This window comes from Electrona antarctica (assembly GCF_951216825.1).
Source record: "Electrona antarctica genome assembly, chromosome: 12".
Classification (NCBI taxonomy): Eukaryota; Metazoa; Chordata; class Actinopteri; order Myctophiformes; family Myctophidae; genus Electrona; species Electrona antarctica.
Window position 1 is genome coordinate 40,115,011 of NC_136793.1, and position 23,074 is coordinate 40,138,084.

Genomic DNA, 23,074 nt, shown 5'->3' on the forward strand with positions numbered 1-23,074 from the left:
TTATGTTACACAAACGTTTCCTCTGTAAATAACCTAGATTCTAAGTTCTTTGTAAAATGTATGTTGCTATGACATGATGCTTTCCGGGATTGGATGGGTTAACATTACATACATGAATATCACCTTTGCAGCAGGTGCTTTTTTAACCAGCAGTATTTATATACAATGCACCCCTATGTGATAGCGTCGCATAAGGAAATGTATTATGACATTCAATAAATCAAATATAATGTAAGTGTGTAAGTAATAATGCATAGAATAGCATTTATTTCACCTCTACGGCTGGCAAAATTACTTTCTCCTTCTGCCAAACTAGTAAATAATATTGTTTTCACAATACAGGCTATTGACCCGTTTCATTTTCTGGTAGTGTTATAAAGCAAGACAGCACACATAGGCCCTCATTTATCAATCGAGTGTAAAATCTGCCCCAAATTCGAGTGTAGGATTCGTAGTACACCCACGTCGGGTCGGCATTTACAAAGTGATCGCAGACAGCTGTTTCTTCCTAATTTCATTCCTAGCAGTGATAAATGTGACGGCTGAAATCTATCTGGCACGCCCTATGAAATCAAGCCTCGCCCTCGTTTTTGCGACATAAACAACTGTAGTACGACCTTGGAAACCATAGTTACATGACGAAAAAAGTCAACCCCTCTCATACACACACAGACGCACGCACGCACACGCAACTTGCAAGTCCAACTGGTTTGTTGTAGCCTATCTTAAATAAATAAAGAACGAACACCTGTATGAATTAAATAAAGCTGTAGCTGTAGTACCCTGTCTGTTTCTCCTCTCGCCTCGCTTGCCTTGCTGCCCACACACATGCACACACACACACATACGGGCCGTGGCCCAGTCAGTTTAGAGCTGGCCCAACTTTGAGCCTAAATTGCAAATTTCTGGTTATTAAACCACAGCATGCAAGCCGCCTTTGTTTTAAAATGGTTCCCCAAACCGTTCACAGTTCACACTTCACTATCGGCCGGGGATGCCCCCCCCCCCCCCCCCCCCCATGCTAATTTGCCCAGTCAATCATTTGATCCGTGCTACGCGCCTGCCGTGTGTTGTTAGTTGTTGTAGCCTATATTAAATTATTAAAGTATGTATTCATTTAATATAGCCTACAACAATATATTAGTGAACGAAAATCTGAACCTGCATGTGAACAATGAATTAAATAACAAATAGGCGCACACACACGCTGCTGTTTTCCTCCTCTCCTGTCCTGTCTGTCTCTATCACTGTGGTCCGTTCATGACACCGCGACCATGCACGTTTATGACAATCTATTTAGATTACCTCGCTAGTCGCAGTAGTCGGTGCAGTGGCTGGGCTGTCAACTGACAATTATATAAATGTGCAGCCTAAACCAGCCTCATGTGGCACACTGGCACTGGTGGGCTGGCAGCCTGGCTGGGTGGTTTAGCCTATACCTAAACTCCGATGCGGTCAGCGGTCCCCAATTTTGCGCTGGCACGGCACATTTGGCATTCGAGCGACACGTCGGGTTTATCCTTAAAACGACGAGATGTAACTCGAGAAAGACATGGCTGTAGATTGCACTATAGCCTACCCGTTGGTTGGTAGACTTGACTATAGCAGCATGCACTCTCGATCCAACTATTCTCTCGATCTCTCGATCCAACTATTCCAGGGGGGGGGGGGCACCGGCATGTTTAAATGGCTTACGCATCTAACTTGCAACATTGTTTTTAAATGCGCGATTTTAATTGCTTGCTTGTAAAGTTGGAAATCTCCTACTAATTTCATATGACACAAAGACACATCGTTGATGTATTCCTTTACTTTTTTTTTCTTTTTTACATTTAGCCCATATACATACCTATACAGTTTTATATAAACATTTTAGGAGTGAATACATATGTTTCGATGCCTGTGACAGCCTCTCAGCTGGTCAAACAATGCTGCTCCGCTGTTCTACGACAGAAAAACAGGTGAGGACAAAGCGTACGACAGCTCCCGACCAGACGTGAGTTTTGTCTTGGCACAAGATCATTTTCAATCTTTGGCGCAAATCGTAAATGCCGAAAATTGCGGTAATTTCGGCGTACACCCATATTTTGGCGTACGCACGGTTGATAAATGAGGGCCATAGACACCACTGGTGCAATGCTATCACATATATTTTCTAACTATAGAGATACCTGGCCAAAAATCACTATGAGCATTATTCCTAATGGCTCATGGACTACAAAAACAAAAACATGAGGGGAACAGTGTAAACAGGAAACTGATTACAAACTGATTACAATTACAACACAATGCAACAATGAAGGACAATATAGGCAGAACAGCAGTGGTGGAAAAAGTACTCACATTTTGTACTTAATAAATACCAGTAAGATGCCAGAGGCGAGAAGTGACCTCACGTGCACTGGCCATATATGGAGCGTGTCTTGAGTGTACAGGGTGTGATGAGGTCAGATCAACATATGGAATGTCAGAACAGGTCAGCTCCATATATGGAGATCTAAGGGTGGCAGCAGGGGCAGTGTCTTGAGTGTACAGGGTTTGATGAGGGGCCAGGTAGGACCGGGCCTTAATTTTCGGGCCTGTTGAGAACTCTAGTTTACTCTGTTTTCGCCGGCTGCCGGGCACGGCTGAACTAATAACTTTGGGGCAGGCGCGTCTAGAGTTTAAATGGACAGGTAGGTATCAGTCAGGGGTCGCTGATATGCAAATAATTTTATCATTGAGTCATTATAATACTGATGCTAGATAAACCCAGGCTTGTTTCCATTCCATGACAACTTGGAAAATCAACAATGGCGGACATTGTAAACAAAGTGGAAATGCAAATTTGGAACTGAAGACTGAAGAGGGGGAGAAATTATACAAAGTAGCTGGGTGATACAGGTATACAGATGACAGCACGCGTACGACCAAATCAGTTATGCTGTTCCTGAGAGCAATTTCCATAAAAGCCCCTATATGATGAAAAAGCCTGATTGTTCAAAATTGCGTATTTGTGGGGATAGAAAACACATAGGGGAGCGCAAAACACCAAGAATAAAAGTTGAATTTCATGTTGTAGGACTATTAAGTAATTGGCAACATCAAGCTTGTCAGTGATGAGATTGTTTTTCGATTTGATGTTTGTAAACCTTGTTTTTAGTTTCTGACTGCAGCCTAGTTGGTTGTTAAGTACCGGTAACTTCCAGTGCTCCTGAGGATTGTTTTAGTTTTCCTCAGCTTTATCATTGATAAATAAAATCTTTTTGCAGATTTGGCAGTTACGTTGTGTTTTTAGGTTGCCCAGCTGAGCTTGGAGATCACTGTCGAAGCGCTTGGCGAGCTTTGACTTGCATTTTAGAAATTCTGAGCATTTTTTGTTTCTGGCTTTCATTGCAGTCAGTAATTTTTGTGACAGCCGGCCTTTAGTTGTTGTTTTTTTGTGGGTACAGAATATCATAAAATGATCGCTAATACACCTTTCTTGGAGATTTTGGATTTGTCCGAGGTCAGAATGAGATCCATGATAGTTTGAGTAGAATCACACACCCTTGTGGGTTGGGCTGACACTGTGCAGACTGAATGATTTGAAGACAGGTGCTACTTTACGTTGCATATATCTGTGGTAAATTCACCTATCAGGAGTTAAGGCTCTCAGTTACTTTTAATAACTAATTAAAAGTAACACAGCGATTAGTAATTATGAATGACTAATTAATTACTGTTTACTGATTCCTGGTGCATTTATTAAATGTTTTGTTTGACGCATGAAAAGGACACACTGGATTTGGCCGTGTGCGTAACTAAATAAATCTCTCTCTTCCTGGAAAAATGACAACGGTCACTCCCTCTTCTCCCTCCTGTTGTTGATACTGTGACTGAGTTCTTGTTGTGCTAGCCTAGTCTTCTTTGTTGTGTCTTTGTTTTATCTGATTGGATCAGATTTAGATTTTGGGTATTTCAAAACAAAATATCAGGATTTGGATCACTCTGATATCGAAGCTTTAATCTGGATCAAATCTTCTCAATAGGGGGTTTAAAACAAAAACATGGGATTGGGATCAGTTTTTGATCCCAAATAAAAATCAGGATTACTTTGATCCCACTGGAGGGTAGATTTCGAGTGGACTACCAGAGCAAAACACACTATATACTTAATTTAAACATACGTTTCACTATAAATAAGATGTTAAAGTTTGTAAATTGAAGTACAAGTAACATACTATATGTTACCTGTAGCCGTAATGATTAACATTTTCTTGCCTACCTCTCAGAACAGTGCAGTCAAATAACGATTCAATGGTAAATGGTGCATTTTATAGTGTCCCTATTCAGTCTACTACATTACTGTATATTGTAGTACTAATAGGCTACTAAATAATGATGTGTGACTTACATGTTTTTCTGTGTGTAGATGCTGCTGTTGGCTGCCAGTTTGTTGGCCTCAGACAGCTCAGAAATCCTCTGCTCCAGACTGTTCATCTTAGAGTCCATGGCGTTGATGGTCTGAATGGAGAGCAGTGGATAATGCAACCTTTTAACCACTTGAACCTTAGCATCCCTATTCCGGTTGAGCTACAAGTTCACAATGCATTGCAACGCGAATAGCTGTGAGCTTTTTGGTAAAGAGATATGGTCTTGACTCTAGAGGGGGAAAAGAGCAGACCAAGTACAGAGCCAAACTCAGGTGAAGACGAAGTCTGAGGTTATGTTAATTATGTTTGATAACGCCAGTTCTAATCCTAATCCTATACCCCTTTCTCAAAGTCTATTGAAGCTACAATCAATACGTTGTATATGTACAGTAATTGCAACTGTAACACCTGGGATTTGAACCTCGGTCTCCCGTGTGGGAAACTAAAACTATACCGCAATAGTGATTTGAATACACACTTGGGCTTATGAGCTACTTGTCAGCACTGGAATTCTTGTGCCCACAAAAGTAGGAAAAAGGTTGGATGTCCGCACACCAATGTTTAAGCTCCCAGTAGTTTTATTGGTACATAGTTCAGGAATCAACGTTTCGACCCCTCCGGGTCTTCATCAGGAATGAGTATACAACAAAGTAGGCGTGTTTTATATACAACAAGTCAACCGGCTGTCTTTGTAATCAGAGTAGTCACATGATCCTCCCACCACATCTACTGACGAACAAGCTTACATGAAAAGTTTGTAAAAGCTACAGTAAAGTCATGTAGGAAAATATTTTAAATATTGAGGCACTAAGGCCAATTGTAAAAACAGTGAAAAGGAGAATAGAGTCAAGGGTGAGACAATGGTGCAGAAAAATAAATAATTAACTGCAAACCAAAAAATAGCAAAGAAACAACTAAGCCTACAAATGAACAATATTATAAGTAAGGTACACCAATTGCAGTACAAATCAAAGGACATGGCATATTAGGACAAAGGGTATAAGGATTAAAGCTGTATACACAATATAAAGTTAATTAAAATAAATAAAAACAAAAGAAAGCAGAAAAGTCACAGAAATGGATTTACATCAAATTCCTCATTGAGGCCATGCGGAGCCATAGTATTGAGTGTTTAGATGTGTTTAGTTGTAGTAAAAGTCTATTATGGTCACAACCACAGGGGGGGGGGTCTCTCGACCTTCTCAATGCCCCAGTAACGTAAAGAAGAAATGTTATGTCCACACTTTTTAAAATTCCTGAAATAAAACTACTAGCTTAAACATCGGTGTGCGGACATCCAACCTTTTTCCTGTATGTATATTTTTTTTGGAGATGTGCGTGCTTCCCGTCTGGATTTTCTCACACTGTAAAGCAGGCCATAGAATTCGTTTTTTTCCTTTCTCTTCTTCTACATTTACTGTATGTTTTAGAGGCCTACTTTTTGAAATATTTAACTATTAATTTGATAATGGAAGTCAAAGGGCCTCTTCCAAATTTGGAATCATACATCATAGATAGATGTCTGTCAGTCTATGATGTCAGTTATGGAACCACACTGTTCCCATGTGGATCCCGAGATACAATTGAGGTGATGTTTTTAATAGATCAATGCTATTGGTCATACTTTACATCTCTCTGTGGGTTTTACAAATTATTTAGCCACTTTTTGAAAATTTCGAAACATTTCAAAAATAGCAAAAATAACCAATATCCACAGCCCTTACCGCCTTCTGCTCACTGACGATGCTGCATTTCTGCTGCACCTCCTCTTCGTACTTGACCTGACTGATCTCCAGCATCTCCTTGTCGGCCATGTCTGCCTTCATCTGGGATTCCAGAATCTGCCCACACACAACCACAGTTGGTTTACTGAATACAGACAGGCAAGTAAAGAGGTGAGTGAGGGAACCGAATAATTCTCACAATGCTGCAAAATACATAAATGATGTATGAGAATTTGATTGCACACAATGTTCAGAGAATAATAAAAGAAGTAAAAAAAAATGTGTGCATGTTACCTAACCATGACAATTAGAATAAAAGCATTAGCAGGCTAGGCTGGTTTGGAAGATGATTAAAATGTGTACTGTAACTACATCAATATATAATGTTGAAGAAAAATAAATAAAATAATGTATACTATATTGCCATCTTTTGGCAGGACTACACTTGTGGATAATGCGCTACATGCAAACAGACAGTGATACATGTTTGGACATCCTGCATATAAATGCACAGGTATTGTAAAAAGCCGAATACGCCATGCAATGCGTTGTGTGTTTATTTGCATTTCCATTCTTGTTTTAATTTTCTTGTTTTAATATCTTCTTCCACTTGAAGTGGACTCCATTGAAAACCTCAACAATACCAACAACCAACTTTGAAGTTGGAAATACCATAGATATATATAAAGGCTAGATGGCTCAAGGCGGAATCTCTGACGTAGTTCACCCGACGGCCATCTGATTCAGGGCGCTTTTCTGCTTAATTTAGTTTTTTTATATGAACATCGTATAAAAGCATATACGTATGCGGACGTCTCTGACGTTCATAACAAACCAAACCGTTTGAAAATCGGTTGAAAATTGAGCAAGTTATGGTTATTTAAAAGTACATGCCCCATAGACACAATGTTATGCAGCCCCGAGGTAAGATGGCCGCCACGTAGCGACGTCGCTCTCCATTGGCCAGAGCGCGGGTGAGCCATCTAGCTCTAGCTATATATCAAATAAATAAACATAAACATAAACATATATATATCTATGGGAAATACTTCCATGAGGCAGAATCATTTTCCGTTTTCTGTGTGCCCTGAGACTCCACCTTGATCTTGTCTTCGTAGAGCTTCTCTTTCTGTTCCAGGAGTGTCTCTACACGCTGGGCTGCAGCTTGTGTCTCCCGGAGATGTGCCTCCAGCTCCTACACACGTAAACAAACAACACAGATCACCTGGTAGTTTTTCATGGACTTAATTCAAGAGAACATGAGTGAGGTCACAGGTTTGAACACAGAACTATAGAACTGCACTCTGTCGAGTGCCTACTTGCTTGTTGCACACAAGTAGGCCATAAATGGCCTACTAGTGCGCAAGCAGAACGCGCAAGTACTGTCGACCACTACAAACTGTCAAATCTCAGCTTCTCTTTGAAAGAACGATTGAAATATTGAATTATTAGGTTTAGCTATTTGCTATACGTACCTACTTTTAGTATTATGAAGTATATCGTAATAAAGATGTGGATTAAAGGACCCAATGCCTTCGATCAGTTTCGGGTGGATTAAAGGAAATGCCTCTTTTGATGCGTATGCACCGTCCCAGCATATGACGTCAAGGTATAACTGGTATAGCTAGCTCTCAATGATGACTAGCTCTCAATGATGACGTAATAAAGATGTGAATTAAAGGACCCAATGCCTTTGATGGTGACGTATATCTCGATAAATGTCGGGTGGATTACAGGAAATGCCTCTATGTATATGTATATGTAATTTGTAAGTTGATTAGTGGTATACTGTGGTTACTTTTGATGCGTATGCACCATCCCCAGCATATGACGTCAGGGTATAACTGGCGTCATATGCTAGCTCTCAATGATGACTATAGCTCTCAATGATGACGTAATAAAGATGTGGATTAAAGGTCCCAATGCCAGAGTGTAATTGGTTTTCGATGGTGACGTAATGAGTGTCGAGAGGATTAGAGGTAATGCTCCTATGTATACATGTATGTAGTCTGGCACCAGTAGTCATTACGTCATTTGCTGGGACGGTGCATACGTATCGTCCTGGGCGAAACTAGTACTTCTGCTTGCGCAAGTAATAATGGTAATAATAATAATAATAATAATAATAATAATATTATTATTATTATTATTATTATTATTATTATTATTATTATTATTATTATGAATTATGGCCTGTGCTCCGAGAAGCATATTTTTATAGTTTATTTTCTAAAATTGGAAATGTTGTGGATGTCAGTACACCTGTCATCCTGTTCATTCTTTTTATAATAAGCAAAAAAAGCACCTAAGAGAAATGCTACAGTATACATCTGACAAAATCCAGAAAAGAGAATGCTCTAATAAATGTGCTATTATTATGACATATACAGTAGGTCCTTAGCTAGGAATTGAACCCAGGACTATTGCAGTTTGATGATGATCAGCACATGAACTGGCTAATGGCAGACTCCCAGGCCTCACCAGTATCTTATCTGCCATGTGTTGGATCTGCTGGGCTTTGCTCTGGATGTCCTCCTTCAGTTTAGTGTCCCGACGCTCCACAATCTCCAGCCTCTTCACCTGGTTCTCCAGAGTCTTTCTGCCATCCTGCGCAGACACACACACACACGCACGCAAACCATGCATGCACATTGTACACACAGGCACAGACAACCATCAAAAGGCAGATGTATACGCACATACAGCACATGCATACAGACATGCACAACCGCGCACACGCACACACACACACACACACACACACACACACACACACACACACACACACACACACACACACACACACACACACACACACACACACACACACACACACACACACAATGATGAAAAAAAAATCTTTGTGTTTCTGCCATCAATCAGATGCTAGAATAAGGAGAAAAAAAAGGCGGCGATCCGAGCACTCAAAAATGTTATAAAAATGAGGAGAGGGTGGAAATAAAATCAAGGTACTTAATACCTGCCCTGATGAAGACTGCTGTGTGAGTCGAAACATGTTGGCTTTTTATCAGTATCTTAATTTTATTTCCACCCTCTCCTCATTTTTATAACATTTTTGAGTGCTCGGATCGCCGCCTTTTCTTCAGTATTCCAGTCCCACTGATCTTTGAAGCACCTTTGAAGTCTATTTTTAAACCTTTTTGCATCTCCATCGAGCACTTAGTTGATTCTCTCTTTGTCGAGATGCTATAATAAGTTGATGTACTCAATTTAATTTAGCACAATACAATACATACACAAATTTAGGTATGTGCCAAATTTGGCACAAGAGGCTATTAGGGTTATTACACTATTACACTATTTACACAATTACACTAATTACACATATTACACTATTACACTATTACACTATTACACTATTACACTAGACACTTATTACACTATTACACTAATTACAGTGACTTGGCCAATCACTGCTGACCCGCCAACTGGAGAGTGTAGTGGTTGATGGTTGAAACACTCTAAGAAGGTTGGAGACCACCTGATGACCTCTCTTCCAGGCCAAGGCACATTAGAAATGGATTATATTCGCATCTTCGATGTATTTACAAACTGGCCATTAACCGGTATGTGCCAAATTTGACCCAGTCATCGTTAAGGTTTTAAGTCCAGTACAGTGTTGTTGCTGCTGATGTTGAAACAGATCCAGCAGGGTTTGCTGAGTAGAGCACCTGTGGATGTCAACAGGTGAGTCCATCCGATCATAGGTCAGTGTTGAGGTGAGGGGGTCAGTTATTAGATCCTCACAGTCAGACCGCACCCACTCTGAGTCAGACCGCACCCACTCCAGAGACATTCCAGTTTGGACACAAAGATCGTTCGAGTCCGGTCAGTCCCATGAAACTCCAGTGAGCGAATGTCCAGTTTTCCACTAGATTTCCTTTTGAACCAAGGAAGTAGGGCTCTGACTCAGTGGCTGAAGGGACCTTGTATTTTCTCATTAGATCAAGGAACAGATCTAGCCAACTCCTTAACATCCCTATCATCATTATGCAACATTCTCAAAAGATGCGAAATGTGCACGTGTGCGTACGCACGCACGCACGCGCACACGCGCACACGCGTGCACACACACACGCACACGCACACGCACCCGCACACGCACACGCACACACACACACACACACACACACACACACACACACACACACAGAGATAATTATCTTATAGTACAACTTTACAAGCTTCAAAGCCCAGATTTGAACTTGGACTCTGGATTCTATAACCGTGGACCTAATTTATGGCCCAAGTTGGAGAACATAATGTATTCACAAAGAGCTTCTACTAAGCCTGAAATTTACATTTCAAGGGAAAACTGATGTAGTAGTCGGATGTGTTTGGCTTGTTAGCGATACACTTCTGGATATAAGCCTCATTATCGAACGTTGTTTCTTTATTATACATAAATGTCTTCAAGGCGGCCAATTAGTATTCAGCTGTGATGATTTAAGAGGTCTTCAGGTCTCTGTTTGAAACCGGACACATTGACTTTCTTCCATCTGACCCCATTTCATAACTTGACCTATGCTAATTACCACATTTCTAGTGCGTCATGCCGTCTAAGAAATTGCAATTATTCATAAGACCACTTGCAGCATCTGATGCATAACATAATGAAATATTACTCAAATGAACATGAACACATGTTGGACCAATTTTGTCACAGCAAATTAAATCTGTGTTTGACAGGGATCACTTGACCGAACACGACTCCCTCACTGTATAACAAAATGAAGTAAAAACTTCTATAGACTGAGACTTAGGGAAACATTTTTCCTTTTATTTTATCATGCTCATAAAGTGCTCGGTGCTCAAAGTGCAATTAAAAAGCAAACGTTTCAGTCCTAAGACCTTCGTCAGTGCTATATGATTTTCACAGATCGACAAAGAACTTGCTCTTAAAGAGCTCAAACAATACAGCTCAGGTGCTGATAATTACTAATCGGTGACATCACCTGATGGTGGGGCGTGGACATTACAGAATAGATATACAAGTTCATACAGCTGTTATATAGGAAACATGACAGGGATCAACAAGGAGAAGGTAGAATTTCTGCTCAGAGCATTTTCACATGCTATGCTCTGTGTAGACCACTCGGGTTGGATGTTTGGATAGTTTGAATATATGACCCATGAATTAGCTGTGCTTATTTTAAGAAAACATGATGCACCCAAAACTTGGCTTGAAACATACAAAAAAAAGTTTGTAAACAGCACCAAAAGTCAAGACAACTCTGACTCTGAGCCACTAAAATCAATTGCTAACCACCGGAGAACCAATTAGCAAAACGCCAGTGCCAGACAAACTTGCATACTAACAATGGCCTAAAAGTTTAACTCTGCTGTTATGGCTCATGTATTGTCTTTGGGTAATATTAGGATGAAATGAAGAGAAATATTATTTTATTATGGCTCCAAATGGACAGTTCAGCAGGTTTGTCAAAAATCAGCTTCAAGGGACTTGGTAAGTGGTGCATTTATATAGTGCTTTTATCCAAAGCACTTCATGTAATGCACATTGTAAAACAGTTTGAATAAAAGGCACCAGACAATTTACTAGTGTGTGTGTGTGTGTGTGTGTGTGTGTGTGTGTGTGTGTGTGTGTGTGTGTGTGTGTGTGTGTGTGTGTGTGTGTGTGTGTGTGTGTGTGTGTGTGTGTGTGTGTGTGTGTGTGTGTGTGTGTGTGTGTGTGTGTGCATGTACCTCTGTCTCCCGTAGGCGTCTACGAAGGCTGTCACTGTTGTCCTCCTTGGTCTGTAGTCTTTCCAGCTCTCGCTCCATCCGTTCTTTGGACATTCTGATACTGTGGAGTAAATCTGTAGCTTCTGCGCTGGCCTTGACGGTCTGTGATGAAAAACGACAGTTAAGCGATAATATGGTGTGAACATCAACAACTTCTTATTAGACTAGGAAACTGCTATTTATTGGTAAATCCCCAAATTCACCAGCCACTGTCACAGAAAGACCGATTTTCCTGCCAACTACATTTTTTGAATAGAACAGGACCTCCAAATGATTCTTGGTGCCTATTCACTTTGGCTGAGAGACAATGAGCAAGTGGGTGCTGGCTAATGCAAATTTTTCATTCTGCAAAACAACAACAGTTACATAATGACTCTAATAAACAGATTTTTTCAGGGAGGCTGTTTAAGTGAAAAACACTTATCAACAACGTGACCTACTGTGTGAAAATTTCGATGAGCAGAATAGGCTATATAGGCCAAACAATAATGTTTTAGAGTGGATAAGATAGATAATTATAAAAAGCAAATCTTTAATGAGGAAAAAGTATTTGATTGCTAATGGGGAGAAAATATGCGACTCAGGGTTTAATAGGGATAGTTTAATTAGTCCATTGTCCAATGATCAACATCTGGTTGATGGCACTGCAGGGCTAGTACGAGTCATTAGCACTAGCAGGAGAGATAGATAGAGAAACTGAGAGAGACAATGGAAAATGCGTACAATACAGGAGAGAGAGAGAGGCCTCATTCACACGTATCAAACACAATCAAACAAATGTTTGGTCATTTTTTTTAGGCCACCACAATGCTTTTCCAATGGGAGTCACATGGTTTAACCAAACATGTGTTTGATTGCTGATTGCTGGTGGTGGTATTCTGCCCCTCCCCCCCATCAAACAAAAATGTTTGGTCAAACCATGTGACTCCCATTGGAAAAGCATTGTGGTGGCCTAAAAAAACAAAAAAATGACCAAACATTTGATTGATCGTTGTTTGATATGTGTGAATGTAGCCGTCAGGACCCAAGGAAGCTGCGGGGAAAACAGACATTTACGACATACGGTTCAACTTTTCGCATTTGTGGCTGATTGGATGTTGTATTCATGATCTAATACGACTCCCAATATCACGTGTACCTAATTTCATGCAGGAGTAAAACATCAGCGATATGTCACATTTGTGGTGAATGAGTGAAATTGCTTTGAGCTCTGTATTGTGCAAAGGCCCCTCAATATTTATGTCAAAATGTGGGTTAATCAGATGATTCATTCATGATTTGGGGATTTTTTTGTAACAGGCTCATCTGGAAGCCAACTATACAGTATGGGCAATTGAAAAAAATCGGGGTGGAGGTACTGGCCTACTGGCTGCGACGTGCACGAAATGTTGGATGGTCAGACACACACACACACACACACACACACACACACACACACACACACACACACACACACACACACACACACACACACACACACACACACACACACACACACACACACACAAGCGTGTGCGCAGAGTCAAATGAAGGCCTATGTGTGTGGGGGGTTATCTGACTGCGGTGTATCAAATGCTTGTAATGGTTTATCCATTAGGGTTACAAAATTACCTTTGCCAGCTTCTCTTGAAGGCCCTGAATCTTAATCTGCTGCTCGGAATTTGTCTAGACAAAAGAACACAATTATATGCACATTTTAAGATATGCAAAATCACTTTTTGAAGTCACTTCTTCATCAGTCTATCCACAAATGTATGGTTAAATTAAGTCATAATAGAAGTTTATTTACAGACAGGTGACAAATTAAAAGAAAAACATGAATAAACAAATGCAGATGCTTCCATAAAGGTGTACTACTTAGTACCGGTAGTTAGATTTGTTCAAGATAACAGGACAAAAGATGTACAGTAATTTGTGTGTCCAGACTTTTCAGCGTGCGCCACTCACACACACAGACATATACCCACATGTATCAAAATAGCATTCCTTAATTACTGTGTTTATTTAAAAGATTGATACAAAAATTACCAAATGGTAACGCAACAGAGTGGCACTGAGTGCAGCCTAATGTTGGTGCATTCATAAATACTAGACCAGTACGTGCCCGTCGGTACTTGAGAACGATGCAACTTGGGAACCTAATAATACCAGTTGTCATAGCACCCGTTTTAACTATCTGTCTGTGTCCCACGTGGAGATCTCTGTATCTGTCTGTCTGCCTATGTCTGAAGAGTGACTGTGAAAAGTGGACTGGTTAAGTAATCAATTGGCAGGTGTGGGGTTGCCATGGTAATCAATTGACTGAGGCAGAGGCTGGAAATTGCACAGGTGAGGGTATTTAGGCTGATTAAACCCACTGGCAGAGCCTGACCAGAGCCTTTTGTGGTGGTTCTGGAGAACCGTGGGTCCGACCGACTCGATACCGGGCACTGCACTCCCTGCGGGGGTGTGGACCGCATGTGTCGAATGTGAAGTCGGTGGGGCGAACGGTTTTCGAGTTACGTGCATTACAACCGCACACACGCACACGCAGACACATAGACAGAGACGTGGCGCATTTATAGAAGGATACTCTCTGGTCTTTACGTCATGGGGTGCTCTGATTCTGATATCAGTTACAGTAATTTATTTCAAATTAACAGTAATTCATCCCATGTATGAACGTCATGATTACAATCTATTTTGTTACACATACTGAATAGATGTTTGATGGACACTCTAGAGTAGCCACCAAATAAGTCACTTATTACGTCAAGTCAATATGAAATGGGGTTCGTTATTGGGGCACGGATGGCAAATTCACATTTGAGAGTTCAGTGGTGCAATAACCATAGGCATTGTTCTACAGCGATCCTGTTCTACAGGGAAAAAGTGATACGGTCACTCGGTCAGATGAGTCATACAGTATCCTCATATTGGGTGAGTAACACCAAGAGAACAGCACATGCCTGAATGCTTGCCCTCTACACTGAGCGGTTCCAGTGGCCCTGAATGCTTGACCTCTACACTGAGCGGTTCCAGTGGCCCTGAATGCTTGACCTCTACACTGAGCGGTTCCAGTGGCTTTTTGTTATGCTGTGGGAGGCATTTTTCTAGCATGGTTTTGGGTTCACTTATCTCAGAGGTTTTGAGGGAAGGGTCCCTGCAAATCAATACGAAGTTAGGCTGAGTGATCACGTTTATCCTACTCCTACAGTACGTTGAAACACTTCAATCCTGATGGGAGTGGTTTCTTCCTGGATGACAATGCCCCCATCCACAGGGCACGAGGGGGTCACTGAATCGTCTAGTAAAGGCCAAGACACTTTTTATGCCAATGTCAAGTGAAGCTGTTGTGGTGGCCCTAAATGTTTCTTTGTATCAAAAGTTCTCCAATGCTGAAAACCAAATTAAATGTATCTTAATGCTGACCTATAGTGACAATGATACTGACGGAACAACTTTTCCATCTTGTTGCTACTCTGCTTGTCTAGTGCAATACCCTGTTTTGTGTTGTTTTGTGTTTTGTAACTGTTTGTTTTGTGTTTTGTTTTGTTTGGTTTCTTTTCCTCTTTTTTTTTTTCTTCTGTTAATTACCTTGTACTGTAATTACCTGTAATTACTTGTAATTACCTTGTACTGATTGTATACTGTGCGACTGTATACTTGTGGACCCTCTCGAAAACGAGATATTGTATCTCAAGGGGTATTCCAAATAAAGAATTTAAATACATACATACCTCACTAAGACAGTTATGTTGATATTGCTTTAATTTGTCACCCGTCTACAGTATGTATATTTTACCCTCACACATCACAGAAAACCCTTACTTCTTCAGTGTGCAAACTCTGCAAACCAATGGATTAATGGAATACCTTTTCCAGTTTGGCAAGAAGCTCCTCCGTTTCTGCTTTGCCTTGCTCTTTCACCTGTGAAAATATGTGTGAATTTTATCCATTACCACTTGAGCCATAACATTCTGCTAAAAGAACAGATCTACAAGCTCAGAATGAATCGCAACGCTGCACATTGTGAGCTTGTAGATCAGCTATTTTCGTGTGGAATTTAGCGTGTAGCGAAAAGAGGAGGGGCCTAGTATAGAGCCCTTTGGAATCCATTCAGCTAAGTACAGGGTTTACGTGTTAATGCAAACAAACATAGCAGCAACATAAATAATGAAAATTAATAAGGATAAAGGTTAGGTGGCTTTAGACTTGCATATAATTTCCCCCTTACATGCAGTACCTGTACTTAGACCCATTTAGGCTCAACAGTTACACCTAGTCTGTACATCTGTCACTAAATAAACTAAACTAGACTGACTACACTCCAGACCTTCGCCATCCTGTGTTGGTAGTCAGCAGCTTTCCTCTTCAGCTCTTCACTGCTCTGTCGAGACTCCTTCAACTCAGCCTCGTACAGGTCACTACGGCGGCGGGCAGCCGATAGGTCCTCTTCCAACTGCCTGATGGCAACACGCATCTCCTCCAGCTGGGCATGGTACTCCTAGAGAGAAGGCGGAGAGGAGAGGAGAGGAGAGGAGAGGAGAGGAGAGGAGAGGAGAGAAAAGAGAAGAGAAGAGAAGAGAGTTAGTCACAGCCAACAGGCTTCATCTCCATTTCCCTGTCAGATCACAAGGCAGACCAGCCAGTCAATCATCAGATAATAAAAAGTAACATCCTCCTTAGCCATACTGGTGCTGAACTGACAATACAATAGAATGACAACCGAGACAAAAGGCGTCAATGAAGGCGGAAGGCTTATACTAAATATAATAAACACATTTAGACAGTTCCATTTCTCAAAAAGTAACGTATCAAATGTATTCAGAAGTTTTAAACCTGAGCACTATTTGTTACACCATTTGGACACAAAAATGACTATATATGGTATGGTATATGGTATATATATATAATAATTATTGGAATTGGTCCAGTGGATTGCCTCAGCTGCCGAACATGCTACAGTGCAGTACAGTGGCTCAATGTAATTCTTTGGGGCAACTGTGCGTGTCATAGAAGAATGGTCTGAGAGCCTATGTTGTGCCATTTAGAAAACCACAGTTTTCTATATTTGTAAAACTATAATTACAGTACCTATAAGGTGTGAATGTTTGCTAGGTGGGTGTGTAATTAAAAGCAGTACTAGTGTGGTGTGTAGACAGTAGAACTGTGTTACCAGTCTTCACAGCAGTGGTTTTTCAATGAATCTGTCACTCAATAAAGTCATAGTCAATAAACTCAAGCATTAGTTGAAATACACACAATTTTATAATTTTTTTTTTTCTCTATTTTGCTTTTTTCAATAAAAAAATAAAAAAGTGATCAGGCACCAGACCAGATAAGATAAATGTATAGATCGTTAGGTCATTAACTTCAATGTTGGTGAGGCGGTTGTGGCGGCAGTGGCACAGGGGTAGTGATGTAGATGGGAACCTTCCTAGTTCAATCCCGGGCTCCCCCAGAGTTAGTGTCGAAGTGTCCTTGAGCAAGACGCTGAACCCCTAATTGCTCCCGATGTGCAGGTTTGTGCCTTGCATGGTTTCCTCCGCCATCGGTGTATGAATGTGTGTGTGAATGGGTGAATGTCATGCACAATCTATGTAAAGCCCTTTGGATAAAAGCACTATATACTGTACTGTAAATGCACCATTTACCATTTAGAAAGTGTAGAAAGAAAGCACAGAACATGCCGTGCCTGCCAATGGCCACAGGTGTAGCACATGCAGCAAACGTTTAGCAGGCCTAACCCTAACTAGGATCCCATTAAACTGAAGGAAGCCTCCGTTTATTCAGCCCTCAGGGTTATGGAGACACAGTCCTTGATCAGAGGGAAGTGGACATTTGGTCCCCATTTAGAAGATCTATGGCAGGGTACCCCAATAGGCGGCCCGCGGAGCGCCCCCTTGCGGCCCGCGGCCCCCCCCCCCCCCAGATATAAATGGCATTAAATGGGGGTCAGTAGCCTATGCATGTCAAACTAGGCATCCTTTTCAAATGGGGTCCTGCCCTGAAAATTCATCGGCCCCCAGCCTGGTACCCTAGTCAAAATATGGCCCTCGAGGAAAATTAATTGGGGAACCCTGATCTATGGTATGATCTATAATGCAGGGTGTGTGTCCAAAGTGTGGTAGTTAAACGGTGCATTACCGGAGTGCCATGTGAGGGGAACGTTGCAAAGGGATTGTATGTATTTAGACTCAGGGCCCTAACGTATGCCATGCCTTATAGTACCTGCATATAGCGGGTTTAGAACCTTCCACTATCCGTAAACGTTATCTTGCGGCCACACTACCCACTATACATTATGCCGATTACTATATTTGCGGGTTGAGGTGTGTTTGTGGGCGTGTTGTTGATGCGCTTTCCTTGACCACACAGGTTTAGGACAGTGCCCCAATGAAGGCTGTTCGCTGTCCTTCGTTATGTCGTCTGTCCCTTTATTTCAATTAAACTCAGACCAGCCGCAATGCGAATTCTGTTTCATAGAACGCGTAGACAGGTTGGGAGTGGAGCTACCAGCACAGCTCAGGTCTTGTTCTTCACAAAACTCTGTGATTGTAGTTGTGCCATGCATTGCGCGCGATTCCATTCACTCGTTCAGTTTCATCATTCCATTGTGCAGCAAATAATTAATGGATTACAGGGCAAGAGGGCAAGAAGCGACCTTGTGGTCGCGCTGAAACAACAGGTCTGGGAATGCCCATATATGGAACTTCTTTTTCCCGTTTTCGGGCCGGGGGGAGCGAAAATGTGTGCTAATTAGTAAGGCCAGGCGGGCCAGCCCAGGTAGGGCCCAGGTACTGCCGGGCCTTCATTTTCGGGCATAATGTAACGGATAGCGGGATGTTTTAGGGATTTTTGGGCTGGGGTGCAAGATCAAAGTCAAAAGTCAAACACATGTTACCGCAGTGAAATTTGTTCTCCGCATTTGACCCATCTCTTGGAGCGGTGAGCCGCAGCGTGCGCCGCGCTCGGGAATCATTAGTTGATTTGACCCCCAATCCAACCCATTGATGTTGAGTGCCAAAGGTTCCCATTTTTACAGTCTTTGGTATGACCCAGCCGGGGATCGAACCCCCGACCTCCCAGTTTCAGGGCGGACACTCTAACCACAAGGCGTGTCTGGTCATTCAAGATAGCATTTTTTACGTGGAAACGCCTTTACGCAATGCTACATCCCCAAATTACGGATTTAGTTTCTCTGACACAAGATAGGGCCCTCAGAATGAATTATGGCTGTGTTCACGAATTGCGGCTTCCCTAACTTTAAATAGCGTACAGTATGCCTGCTCCATGCCTGTTGCTATTTCAATGACAGATGCAAACAATTTGTTACCACCTCTCTACAGGAGCAGCATTCATAACTCAATATACAGTACACCTACTGATGTCAGGAGACGTGGGGGAAACAAACAATGAAAAGAGATCCAAGAGACATCTGTCACGCCTTCCTCCTGTAGCCTAATATTGTGTCTCATGTCCAAGACATATCTTGACAAATCCTGCCACACTAATAGCCAGCGCAACACCCCATCCTTTGTCCGCCTTCTCCTAACAAACCACACTGTTTGCACACATCTCACCATGCACAACACCACAGCATGCCTGTCCAGACATCAACCACTACTTTGCATCCATGCAACTGTCATATTTACAGTACAATACCCATTTATATGAAAAAACACATTCTTGCGCAAGACCACCAGCCTACGTCAAAATCGTCACCACTTTGCCGAGTTACGCCAACTCCGTTCACTTCATGGGGCCAGTCCAATGGCGCATACACGCGTTACATGAACCACGCGACCGGGATGATTTTCGACCCCGCAATGTACATTGTCCAACCTCGCTGCCTCTGCTCCACATCAGCTCATCCTAACTCAGCCCCCTCCCCCTCTGGCTGCTGTGCCGGACACAGGCCAGGCGAACAATCCACCTCACCATCGACACCACGTCGTGTTGACTACACTACACTAATAAGGACCCCGAAAAACACATCTCTCGCCTATCGCACGGCATACTCCACACAACTGCGCTTGGTGAACGCAGCTAAAGCAGCTGTCACTACTTCACAGTAGGCCTACACTATGGAGGATTTTTGTAGCGCATCGCGGGATCGGATGCCAAGTTCTTCCGCGCATTATTTATTTCCCAGTCCCACCACGGATTCAAAGTAACCAGTGTGTGTGTGTGTGTGTGTGTGTGTGTGTGTGAGTGTGTGAGTGTGTGTGTGTGTGTATGTGCGCGTGCAGTACACATAGGCCTACTATTTACTCAGGGTGTGCGTGTGTCTACGATGGCCAGCCAGCCACACACACACCACCTCTCATCTCGACACAAAACGCGGATGCCAAGTTCTTCCGCGCATTATTTATTTCCCAGTCCCACCACGGATTCAAAGTAACCAGTGTGTGTGAGTGTGTGAGTGTGTGAGTGAGTGAGTGAGTGAGTGAGTGAGTGAGTGAGTGAGTGAGTGAGTGAGTGAGTGAGTGAGTGAGTGAGTGCGTGCGTGCGTGCGTGCGTGCGTGCGTGCGTGCGTGCGTGTGTGTAATTAATAACCCATCCGTTTCTACATGTGCAGGGCACAATAGCCTACTGGGTTTAAAAACACAGCTGAAACATGAAGTGGAGTCTGTCAACTCCCGCAATGTCCTTCTTCCCATATTGCGCTGCAACGTAACTCTAGGATGAGCCGCCCAAAGGGCGGCAAAATTCTAGTCAACTTAATAATCACATGCTCATTCTCAGTTAGGTTATTTTTTAAACAGCATAAATGCATGCCATAAACGTTCCCTATACCGCCAGAGCCGCAACTGGATACTATACTGATAACCATACTGTTGTACAGACACAGAAGAAAGAAAGCCACGAGGCTATGTATCCATTACATTCTTACATGACGAGTATTGAATGGTATTTGAACATATTGTATAAGCTATCAGCAACAAGTGTAGGCTACTGTATTGAAATAAACATTTTCTCTACCTCTCTCTCCTCACCGCTTTGATCTCCAAAGACATATGGAGACATTCTTCTTCTTCTTATGTAATAGATGTATAATCTGATCATTCATTAATGCTACAACATCAAAGCTGAGTCCCTTGGTAATGTCATCTACCATGACATCTACGGGCGGCTGTGGCTCAGGAGGTAGAGCAGGTCGTCCAATGATCCCTGGGTCGGCGGTTCGAATCCCGGCTCTTCCTGTCCACATGTCGAAGTGTCCTTGGGCAAGACACTGAAGCCTACATTGCCTCCAATGAGTCGGTCGGTGTGAGCTCGCCACCATTGGTGTGTGAATGTGGGAAGTGAGGACGCTGGCGTCGACTGTTCACCGCTTCACCTCCCAATGTATGAATGAATGAACCATTGTGAAGCGCTTTGAGCACTTGGAAAAGTGCTATAAAAATGCAATTCATTATTATTATGAGAGTTGTGCTGAATTTGGATGGATTTTGATTGCAAGCAGTGTGCACACTGTCACCAGTGATGTGTTGAGATATTGCACTACTGTTCTGTTCCGTTCTGTTATGCTGCTGTAGTGTCCCTTATAGTGTTACTGTTCTGTTCTGTTCCATTCTGTTATGCTGCTGTAGTGTCCCTTATAGTGTTGGGAGTGTTGAGGGATTCTGGGATAGATTGCTCATTCCGTATGATAATACATTCTGTGTGAAGCTAAGAAAGTAAAGTGAAGTTCTCCGGCATACAACTGTGTCATGGCCTGATAATTCACTAACATAGTACACACATTATGAATGCACATTGGCGCGCATCTTCATCCGAATGTGCTCTCTAAATACTAAGGAAATATCTGCACTGTCACTACGCTTTATATGATTGATTGATTGATTGAAGAATTTATTAACAGTTTGCAGAATTACAGTACATTACAAGCACAAACTCAATACAAAGGCTGTTAACTGTGAGTGGACGACCCAATTAAGCATTACACTTGTTTCCAATAGGGTCCACCATGTTCAAATCATCAAAACATTTAGAGACGTACAAATAGACACTTCTATAGACAGAACAGGAATTCATCATAAAGGAGGTAAAAAGGGAAAAGAAATATATACAGTGAGGGGAAAAAGGGGGGGGCGGGGGGGGGGGGGATTCAGATTTTACGGGGGCCAGTTTCGAATTGCAGCCATCCGTAGGTGCCCTTTGAGAGCGGTTTTGAAGGAGTCAAGGGATTCGCATGTCTTAATGACAGTTGGTAGGGCGTTCCACATTTTGGTGGCATAGGAGCGGAAAGAATTTAGTCCCTTGTTTGTGCCGAATCTGGGTTGTACATGGTTCGTTGCACTCCCTCTGGTGTTGTGGGTGTGGACTTCGTTAACATTAAGGAAGTATCTAGACAGGTACATGGGTATCTTGGTGGTGTATCGAATCTTGTGGACCAGACCCATTGCAAGATGCTGTACTCTGTCGTCGACCCTAAGCCATTCCAGCCTGTCGAAGTGGGCAGGGGTTAGGTGGGTTCGGGGGGCTAGATCAAGTAGGAGCCTGACCAGTTTGTTTTGGGAAGTCTGGAGCCTGGTTTTAAGGGCCTTTGAGGTGCTGTGGTACCAGGAGGTGCATGCATAGTCAAAGAAACCCTGTACAAGGGCTCCTGTTAAGGTCTTCAAGGTGTTTTTGTTGACCAGTGAGGAGATCCTGTAGAGGAATCTTGTTCTATGGTTGACTTTTTTGATTACGTTGGTGGCCATTTTATCACCGGAAAGATTAGCCTCCAGGATGGAGCCTAGATAGGTAATTTCATCTTTACGTGTGATAACATTGTCACCCACTCTAACCAAGAAGCCATTTGCCTTGCTGAGATTACTAATAGAGCCAAAGAGAATGGATTCAGTTTTTCCCAGGTGTAAAGATAGTTTGTTATCAGCGAGCCAGGTGCAGATTCTACCGAGTTCAGAGCTGAGGGCATTTTCAACCTGCAGTTTGTCCCTGTCCGAGACCAGCAGTGCTGAGTCATCTGCGAACAGGAACAAGTTGCAGTCACAAGCTGAAGTCATGTCGTTTACATATATTAGGAACAGTAGAGGCCCTAGTATGCTTCCTTGTGGAACGCCACAGCTCACTGGGAGGGGGGGGGACAGTGTTCCGTTCACTTCCACCATCTGTTCTCTCCCCTCCAGGTAGGATTGCATCCAGCTCACTGATGTGCTATCGAAACCAATTGCTTTTAGCTTGTTAACCAGTATGGAGTGG

At 42.3% G+C, this 23,074-nt stretch overlaps 1 protein-coding gene across 1 annotated transcript in view; it reads right to left on the reverse strand.

Annotated features, from left to right (window-relative positions):
- Nucleotides 1–23,074, reverse strand: part of citb (citron rho-interacting serine/threonine kinase b) — a gene marked incomplete at its 5' end in the record, with an annotated part of 86,250 nt that overhangs the window by 53,756 nt on the left and 9,420 nt on the right. Inside the window, 8 exons of the mRNA XM_079516509.1 lie at nt 4,376–4,485; nt 6,119–6,235; nt 7,218–7,313; nt 8,600–8,725; nt 11,843–11,983; nt 13,493–13,546; nt 15,737–15,790; nt 16,197–16,367. Of these exons, the coding sequence (XP_079372635.1) occupies nt 4,376–4,485; nt 6,119–6,235; nt 7,218–7,313; nt 8,600–8,725; nt 11,843–11,983; nt 13,493–13,546; nt 15,737–15,790; nt 16,197–16,367 (869 nt within the window). The remainder of the gene's footprint in view (nt 1–4,375; nt 4,486–6,118; nt 6,236–7,217; nt 7,314–8,599; nt 8,726–11,842; nt 11,984–13,492; nt 13,547–15,736; nt 15,791–16,196; nt 16,368–23,074) is intronic.